Source organism: Prinia subflava, chromosome 11, assembly GCF_021018805.1.
Source record: "Prinia subflava isolate CZ2003 ecotype Zambia chromosome 11, Cam_Psub_1.2, whole genome shotgun sequence".
Lineage (NCBI taxonomy): Eukaryota > Metazoa > Chordata > Aves > Passeriformes > Cisticolidae > Prinia > Prinia subflava.
In genome coordinates, this window is record NC_086257.1 from 23,108,061 (window position 1) to 23,117,631 (window position 9,571).

The following is a 9,571-nucleotide window of genomic DNA, read 5'->3' on the forward strand; positions in this document are numbered from 1 at the left end:
CACAGGATTCCTCCTGTAACTGGTTTGTGTGTCTGTCCCCAGGGCCCTGCACGGTGCCACCAACGAGCGCGGGATCGTCATCACCCGCTCCACGTACCCCAGCAGCGGGAGATGGGCCGGGCACTGGCTGGGGGACAACACGGCAGCCTGGGACCAGCTGCACAAATCTATCATTGGTACGGGGCAGGAAGAGGGCTGGCATTCCTGGGATTACCAGATCATGGAATGGTTTGGGTTGGGAGGGACCTGAAAGCGCAGCCAGTTCCACCCCTGCCATGGCAGGGACACCTCCCACAGACCGGGTTCCTCCGAGCGTTATCCAACCCAGCTTTGCTTCTCCTTCACCTCCTTGATTTTTGTATTCCTGTGATTTTTAGCTGAAAAAACTGGTTCAGCCACCAGAAATTGCCATCAATTCCTTTTTCACTTCTTCTTCTTACTTCCTTCTGTACTCGGTGCTGGGAACTCCTTTAATTCCCTTAGTCCCAGGCCCCTCCGTGCCCTGTGTCCTGCCACTCATCTTTTTTCTTTGCTCCTGTCCACCTACATCCCATCTCCTTCTGTAGCAGCAAAACACAACACATTAGAGAAATTGTGGGGCTTGCATCTGGTTTTTTTCTTCTGATTCAGTAGAGTAATAAACATTGTGTAGCCATAATGTAAAAAAAAATACAGCCAGTAACTCCAATTTATTTCTCTTTTCAGGCATGATGGAGTTCAGTCTCTTTGGAATATCTTATGTAAGCTAATGAGTTATTAACTTATATTTAATTACCGTGATGCTGTACACAATAATACAGTTTTCCATTTGGGTTATTCTGAAAATTTCAGACGGGAGCTGATATCTGTGGCTTCTTCAGAGACGCAGAGTATGAGATGTGTGCCCGCTGGATGCAGCTGGGTGCATTTTACCCCTACTCCAGGAACCACAACGAGAAAGGAACAAAGGTGAGTTGCAATTTTTCAGCAGATTTAGCAGCTGGGCCTTTGAAACACACAGGCAAAACTAGCCAGAACAATGCAAAATTAACCTGGCTCAAAAAGAAATACATTCCAAGTAAAATGGAGTAGAAAAGAATAATTCTGGCTTTTTATCAAAGATTGGCATTATTTCTATGCTGGCTGTGCTGTGAGCCTCCCTATCAGCAGGGAAGTTTTATGCCCACAGAGGGGCTGCTCAGGGGTTTGGACCCTTGAAGGAAGCACGTTCTAACTTTGCTTTCTCTGAATCAAACTCTGCAGATTTTCCCCTCTGTGCTGTTTGGATTTCAATGAGCTGCAGCAGGGCTCGAATGGAGATTTGGTGGCAAACACACTTCAAGAAACAGACCTGACCTCGGTGCTCTCAGCCCTAATTGCCCATAATTATACAACAAATGGGAAAATGGGGCAGTGTAATAAGATGCTGGAGTGAGACTCAGGAATTTCTGTGCTCTGCACGTTTGCCACCATCAGATATTGTATTTCTGCTAAAAGCAGAGGGAAATAATTGCCTAAATGTAGGCTAAGGACTGGAGTGGAGAAAGCTGTAAAACAAGATAACTGGGAAAGTGAGAAAAAAGGGAAACAGCACTTCTGTTGCAGGGAAAGCTTCAGGTCTAGCAGAGTGGAGCTATTTAGATGGCAAATATCTAATGGATTAAAGTCTCCTTTTCAAAGGCGGCTGCTTTATCTCGCAGCACACACCTTCCACAGGCCTGTGAAGGCCTCCAAAATGCAGATTGGGGGTTATCGTGGTGCCTCCAGTCTTAGCCAATTTGCCAAGGCATTGTTCCATCCATTTAATGAAGATTTGGGGCTCTCCTGACAGCAGTCCTTGGTGCCTGGGACTCGCTGTGAGTGCAGGAGCGGAGGCTGATGGATGGTGCACCCTGGGACGTGTCACACCTTGGGGACACTTTGCATTAAACATTTTTACTCTGTTCCCCTGGGTTTTTATCAGCTTTTCCTCTTTCTAGTTCCTCTCCTGGGGCTGACAGTGACAGCCACGGTTTTCACTTGCCCCTGAGTTGAAGAATAAATAAATAAAGGAAGGTGCTCTGCATCAGAGGAGAAATTTCCTTGGTTCATTTTGCTGCATTGATTTGGGTTTTTTACCTTTCTCAGGCAGTCCAACCCAGCTTCCCTACCAACATTCTCTTCTCTTTCAGAGGCAAGATCCTGCTGCCTGGGATGCCAAATTCCACGAGATTTCCAGGAATGTGCTGAACATAAGATACACCCTGTTACCTTATCTCTACACCTTAATGTACGATGCCCACGCCCACGGCAGCACCGTGATCCGCCCCGTTCTCCACGAGTAAGTGCAATTCCCCTGCTCTCCTCACCAGGAATTCCCATTAAAACTCCTCTGGCTGTGACGCCCTAACAACTGAGTTCTCTCTTTGTTACAGTATTTGCCCCTTTAATTAAAAAAAAACAAGTCTTGGCTGGGAAAAATTTTGAGGTTTTTTGCATGTGGTGATTTGTCTTTTCCAATGAAATTCAGAAAACAGTGGCTCAAATTAAAGAGTCTGTCCCAGTCTGACCAAGATTTTATTATTAAATTAAATAATAAGCATAAGACCTTCAGAGTTTTGTTGTCCCAGTGTACTGAAAAGCAAAGAAATGGACAAAACCCCTAAAGCCAAGCACTAACTGGCGTTTCTCTAATGAGCGTCACATCAGGACCTTTGTGCAACCATTAATTGATCTCTGAGTTATTAACAGCAGCAATAAGGAACTAGATACTAAAAGAGCAGGTGAAATGACTGACAGGAGGGTCTTCAAGGAGAAACTCTTTGGGAGAGCTCAGCTCTGGCTGTCTCATCCTGACAGGTTTGTGCAGGACAGGAACACGTGGGACATCGACGAGCAGTTCCTCTGGGGCCCAGCCCTGCTCATCAGCCCTGTGATGAAACCCGTGAGCTTTTAAGCTTTTATTTACTAAGGGTAGTTTAATTAAGCTTCACTTTTTTGACTGGAGGTGCCTAAAATTTGTGTGTTTAATTACAGAATGATCGGAGTGTGATCGCTTATTTCCCCGATGCCCGCTGGTATGATTACCACACAGTAAGTCACCCTCAAAAAATTGGATTTTATAACTTCTATTTTCTGTCTTTTTGCAGTGCTGAGCTTGACAGGGAGGTGGGAACACTCACCTGACTAATTTGCATTTAATATAAATTCTCAGAAACATAAAATCTACTCAGCTAAACAAAGAAATAATAAAAATCCTCAATTCCTTTATAATAATGTACAATAACATGACCAGAGTTACGATAAATGAAAAGGTGAAGTGATATCTTTAATTTAGAGTCCTTTTCACTTTTTGTAACCCTCAAATGATACACAGAAGGTTTTTGTAATGGAATGCTCTAATAAAGAAAGAAAAAAACAGGTTTAGTTGCATATTTTTTCCCAGAAAATAATAAAAGATTTGGAAATAGGAAGAGCAGGATCAAAACTCCCTTCATTAATCACAGGTTTGTGTTTCACCTGCTTGGCCCCTTTGGTTCAGCTGCCCTCACCCATGGTCAGGCCAGGCTTTTATAGAGTCAAAATTTCAGGGTTTCTCTTATTAATAGTTACTCCTGCAGTAACAGCTTCTAATTAACCTGTCTAGAGAAAGACAATTTCATTCTGAAGGAAAACCCTGTAAAAATCTGTAATTTTTTGTGCCTAGGACACAGAAACTGGCTTCAGGGGACAATTCCAAAATTTATCTGCTCCTTTGGAGCACATCAACCTGCACATCCGAGGTGGCTACATCCTGCCTTGGCAAAGACCTGCTAACACAACAGCTTTCAGGTAGGAAGAAGTGAGAATTTTAAATTCAGTTTGTCCTTTTGGTGTGTTTTTTTTTAATTTCCTAACATTCTTCAGTAGTGTGGGATGGGGAGATGGCTGTGGGAGGTCAGCTGGGCGGTACACAACTTTTCTGTACAGAAATTCCCCTCTGGGGAATGTGGGATGTGGTCAGGGGAGGGAATTGAGAGAGAACTCTTTTCCACAGCCGCAAGAACCCGCTGGGGCTGACGGTGGCCCTGGATGAGGAGCTCTTTGCTGAGGGACAGCTCTACTGGGACGACGGCGTCCGCATCGGTGCGTCCACGGCCCTTCCCAAAACCCTTCTCCTTTTTTACTGTCAGAGTGGCGCTGCCCAGTGAGGCTCCATCCCTGGGGATGCTCAAAACCCAAATTCAAACAAAACCAAACCCGAGGATGTGAATGGGGAAGAGCTGGAACAAAGTCTGGGGTGTGTGGAGGAGCAGAGGGAAGGGATGGAGTTGTGCCAAAGCCACCCCGTTTCTGGGGGTCTGATTTGAACTCACCCTCAGAGGCAAAACTGAAATTAAACCTGCAGACCAATGTTACAGGAGCATGATTCCTCCTGACTGAAGCCACACGACGCTGTGATTTATAGAATTAATATGTTGTATAAATGAAATCGTGCCCTGGGCCTGAGGCAAGGCAGATAACAAAGATTCCTCCTCAAACCCACAGGAATCACAACCAATAGATCATGTGAGAGCTCTCACTAATTTCCTCAACATGGCTAAATTTAAATTGTCTGCAGATAAGAGGCACTGAGCTGTCATTTCCCCACCCAGAGTGCCCTTCCCTTGTAGTAACGATGAGATTCCCATCAGGAGTGCAGGAAATGTGCCCTGCATGGTGACCTGGGGGCTGGCAGGAGGCTGGAGGTGCATCTGGAGGGGCTTCACACCCACTGTGAGCACTGGAATCCAGAAATGATGGGCACAGTTAGGGAAATCCGATGATAAATGGAATTTTCATGGATCGCAAGGAGTGTCTCACAAGGTGCCACTCACAGGAGCCTCAATTCCCAGAGATCAGCCCTGCCCTGCGGGCACTCACAGCTGGATCACAGCTGGATCACAGCTGGATCACAGCTGGGGAGATCCCAGCAGGGCTCTCAGAGAGGCAGCAGCCCCTACCCCTGCCCTGGGGGCACTCACAGCTGGATCACAGCTGGATCACAGCTGGGGAGATCCCAGCAGGGCTCTCAGAGAGGCAGCAGCCCCTACCCCTGCTCTGGGGGCACTCACAGCTGGATCACAGCTGGATCGCAGCTGGATCACAGCTGGGGAGATCCCAGCAGGGCTCTCAGAGAGGCAGCAGCCCCTACCCCTGCCCTGGGGGCACTCACAGCTGGATCACAGCTGGGGAGATCCCAGCAGGGCTCTCAGAGAGGCAGTAGCCCCTACCCCTGCTCTGGGGGCACTCACAGCTGGATCACAGCTGGATCACAGCTGGATCAGAGATCCCAGCAGGGCTCTCAGAGAGGCAGCAGCCCCTACCCCGCCAGGTGTCCCCTGACACTGCATGGGGAATGGAGGGGGGTGAGAGAAATGATTCTTCAGTGAAAACCAGAAACCTTTTTCTCCTCATCTGAACTCCCCTCATCTTCCCAGTGCTGTTTCTTTGCCTGTTTTTATATCTCTACGCCTACAATGTTCTCCTTTCATGCTCATTTCAACTTTATATACACTGGAAGTATTTTATGTCTAATAGCATTCATCTTCTGGAAATGCACAACTTCTCTTTATTTACATATAAACACATCCCTTATATTTGTAAGTTGTCTGTGGACACAATCCTCGAGCAGAAATTTTGATAATGTGTTAAGTAAGGTGGATACCAAATACATTTTATTCCATTTCTTTCATTCTTTCTTTTTAACAGATGCATATGAAGATGGTGTTTACCTGCTGACATCATTTATTGCTAATCAGGTAATCTCATTAGCTCATATTTATTTAATAGTCACTTCAGGTGATTTTTTTGTATTTTTACCTATGGGTATTTTAATTTGAGTCTTCCTAATGCCTACGCATCCCAACCTTTCATTAAATTGTGCTCACAGATAATTAGGCTACAAGAAATGTGATTAAACTGTGTTAAGAATGAATTTAGGAGTGAATCTGCAGAGTATTAAGTACAATTGTCAGATCTCACTTGTTACCATAACCAGTGGAATATCTGGAAATAAATTAGGCTCTAATTATAGGGACTTTTGGCTTCAAAGAAAAGCTCTTTCTGTTGTAGGAGAAAACACACTTTCTTATTTCATTATTTTCCAGTGTGGCACAATGTCTTCTAATTTTATCCACACTGCTCTTTCTTCTCATTTAATTCTGTCTTTGTCAAATAAAAGGGTGTTAATTGCTGGGGAAGGGAGTTTGTTTTGCTAACACTCAATATTTGCAGTTGTAAGGAGATTATAAAATGAAAGCACCTTTCCCTGCTCCTACAAAAACTTGGTAAGGAAAAGCTTAATTAAAGAGGTCTCGAATCAACCAACAGTGAGAAACACTCCCCCTCTGAGCACTAAATACGTGGAATTATGTCCCAGCACATTTGTGGGGGATCTGGGTGCATCCTGAAGAACTCCAAAACCCACTTTAAATCCCAGTAACTGAATGAGGGGGGCTGTGAGTGCTGAGGGAGGGGCTGGGGAGGCAGGAGCTGCTCTGGGAGGGCGAAAGGAGGAGGAGAAGAGGCTGGAGCAGGAAGGTGAGAGTGGGGCAGGGAAGGAGGGGATGGTCCTGCAGCCCCTGCTGCCCACCCAGGCCTTGAGAGCTTCTCCTTGCTTCACTCCTCACATCCATCAGCTGAGTGGCAAGGAAAGCACAGCAGAGCCCAGGATCTGGCCAGGTGAACAGAGTGGAGAACAGCTTTCAGTATTTGAAAAAACAAATAACACACAGGGATTAGGAAAAAAACTGGAAAACAAAGCCTGGAGTGAGGACAGCAAAGGAAAAGCTCACGTGGATTAATAGAATTACAGAATGGTTTGGGTTGGGAGGGACATTAAAAATCATCTCATTCCATGGCAGGGACACTTCCACTGTCCCAGGGGCTCCCAGCCCTGTCCTGGCCCTGGGCACTGCCAGGGATGCTGGGGCAGCTCTGGATTTGTGCCAGTCTAACCCAACCTCTGATATTTGTCCTTCCCTCCTCATTCCAGACTGTTCTGGACATCAGAGTTACACACTGGAATTACACTGACCCCAACAACCTCATGTTCACTGACATCAAAGTGCTGGGGGTGCCCAGCGCTGTCACTGGGGTGACAGTGGCCCAGAACGGGGGGACAATCCCATCCAGCCACGACTTCACCTACGACAACAGCAAGAAGGTGAGATGCTGCTTGAAGGGTTAAAAAAAAAAAAGGGTTTCCCACCTGCATTTGTGCTCTTAAACCTGTGGAGATTCAGCTGTGATACCATATTTAAAATAATTTTATATTTAGTAGATTTAAAATATTTCTATATTTACTGTATTTAAAAGATCTACATATTTGTCATACTTAAAATATATTTTCTTAGCATATTTTAAATATTTGTATATTTGCTATATTTAAAATATTTATTTATTTATTTATTTATTTGGCGTATTTAAAATATTTTACTCGGCATATTTTAAATGTGTGTATTTACCATATTTAAAATACTTTTACTTAGCATACTTGAAATACTTGTGTATTTGCCATTTTTAAAATAATCATATCTTTAGCATATTTATTTATATATTTACCATTTACCAAATATCTAAAATATTTTTACTTAGCATATTTCAATATTTGTGTATTTACCATATTTGAAATAATTGTGTATTTAGCATATTTAAAATATTTATCTATTTACCATATTTGAAATATTTTTAGTTAGCATATTTGAAATATTTGTGTATTTCCCATAACTATAATACCTACATCTAGCATATTTAAATTTTTTGTATCAGCATATTTCAAATATTTGTATATTTACCATATTTAAAATATTTACCATCTTTAAATATTTATATATTTACCATATTTCAAATAGAGCACATTTCAGAAAGATGCACAAGCTGCCATCAGGTAATGATTCTTTAATACTATTTAATGCCATTTCTGGCTGTGGATTCCTTGCAAACTGGGAGATGTGACAGGAGGAAAAGGATCTCTGAGCATTCTTTGAGATTCTGCTGTTGACTTTTTGGATGGAAAAAAATCCAGATGAACTGTTGAATTGCAGCGTACTCCACTTCTAAAATTTCCTTTATTTTTACAACTAAAGGAACCTCAGCTCTAAAGGAGCCTGTGGATGAAGGAAGGGATCAGAGAGTCATGGTCAGACTCCAAATCTGTGCTGGTTAAACTGTGTTTGTAGTGATATAAAGACAAATTTATAAAAAAAACCAGAGGAATAAATTCTTGCAGTTTAAAGAGAGAAGCCAGTTTCCCCCTGGCACACAGAAAACACCGTGGATCTTTGGGCTCAGTGACTAAATGTGCATTTTGTGTGTTTTATTTAGCTCCTGACAATCACCAGGCTGCAGCTGAAGCTGGGCCAGAGCTACACCCTGCAATGGAGCTAAAAGGGAAAACGACCTCGGCCACACCACCGCCTTTGCTCCTGCTTTTAAAACCATTTTTCAATTTTCACAGTGCTTTTTTCTCATCTTGGAACACTTTTAGCCAGGTATTTTGTGTCCAAAGCAGTCACGTGCCAGCAGTGGCACTTGAGGAGAAGCTCATCTTTCAAAGTGAGAACTGAAGGGGAAAACTTTTCGTTTTTCAGACTAGAATTCCTGACTTTGTATCTGATAAATGTTGTACAAAAGATGCAGTTGAAGTGGATTTGAAGCCATAATTTTTTCCTATATTTAACTTCCACCTTAATTTTAATTGCACCCATGCAAGTGATTATTATGAAGAATTTAAGGCCAGATAAAGTAGAAGCAAATGTTTTCACATGACTGATTTAGCATGAAGTAATGTTTCGAGCTGTTGGTCTATAAAATATTCAGATACTTGAAAAAATAATTTGGAGTGGGAGGGGGGGCCAGATTTGTGTTTCCTATGTTTTAACCTGAAGTTGAAAAATTAAACCTGAAATTTGAAGGTTAATTAATGAATGTTGTTCTCTGATTATTTCACCTAAGGAAACGTTGTTGTTGTGTATTTACCATAATAATAATTCATGTTAAAGCCCCTATTTTCCTCCCAAGAGTGCAGCATAGGAACTAAATATACTGGGAAAACATATTTACAATTAAATTTGATGGGAATAAACTGCTGCAGGAGGTAGTGGCAATTTCCAGTGCTTTACATTCATTTAAAAGATTGTTCTTTGCTTTAAAATGTTGGGGTACAAAGCTCAATAGCCAACATCTCATGGGTGGGTGAATGCAATTAGAGGGGTGAATTTACTGAAATTTCACTGTGACATGATAATGAAGCTGGCAAAGAAAATGATCATTTAGGAGTAATTTTATACTTTATATTTTGACAAATAAAACTTCCCTGTTTCTCCAGAGCTGGCAATGCCCAGCTGGTGAAGATGTGTCCCTTTGCTGCAGAGGAGGATGAGGGGGTACAGAGCCTTCAACCCCTCCTTCTCACTTTGTCCCTCCATTTTGCACCCCTCAAATCACGTGGGAAATATTAGGTTTTCAAAAATCCCAATTTTTCTTTATTTGGGGAACCTCGTTTTGGCTTTTTTCAGCTTTGAGACCCTTCCAAAAAAGAGATTTTTCCTTCTTTATTTGGGGAGCCCCATTCCTGTCTGTTTTTCAGCGT

General features: G+C 42.9%; 1 protein-coding gene across 1 annotated transcript in view; it reads left to right on the top strand.

The window, feature by feature from the left end:
• Window positions 1-8,758, top strand: part of SI (sucrase-isomaltase) — a 43,592-nt gene extending 34,834 nt beyond the window's left edge. Inside the window, exons 37-47 of the mRNA XM_063408487.1 lie at window positions 43-176; window positions 706-740; window positions 832-948; window positions 2,151-2,299; window positions 2,818-2,902; window positions 2,995-3,051; window positions 3,665-3,789; window positions 3,995-4,083; window positions 5,689-5,738; window positions 6,974-7,144; window positions 8,305-8,758. Coding sequence (XP_063264557.1) covers window positions 43-176; window positions 706-740; window positions 832-948; window positions 2,151-2,299; window positions 2,818-2,902; window positions 2,995-3,051; window positions 3,665-3,789; window positions 3,995-4,083; window positions 5,689-5,738; window positions 6,974-7,144; window positions 8,305-8,367 — 1,075 coding nt within the window. The 3' untranslated portion in view covers window positions 8,368-8,758. The remainder of the gene's footprint in view (window positions 1-42; window positions 177-705; window positions 741-831; window positions 949-2,150; window positions 2,300-2,817; window positions 2,903-2,994; window positions 3,052-3,664; window positions 3,790-3,994; window positions 4,084-5,688; window positions 5,739-6,973; window positions 7,145-8,304) is intronic.
• Window positions 8,759-9,571: the final 813 nt, after the last annotated feature.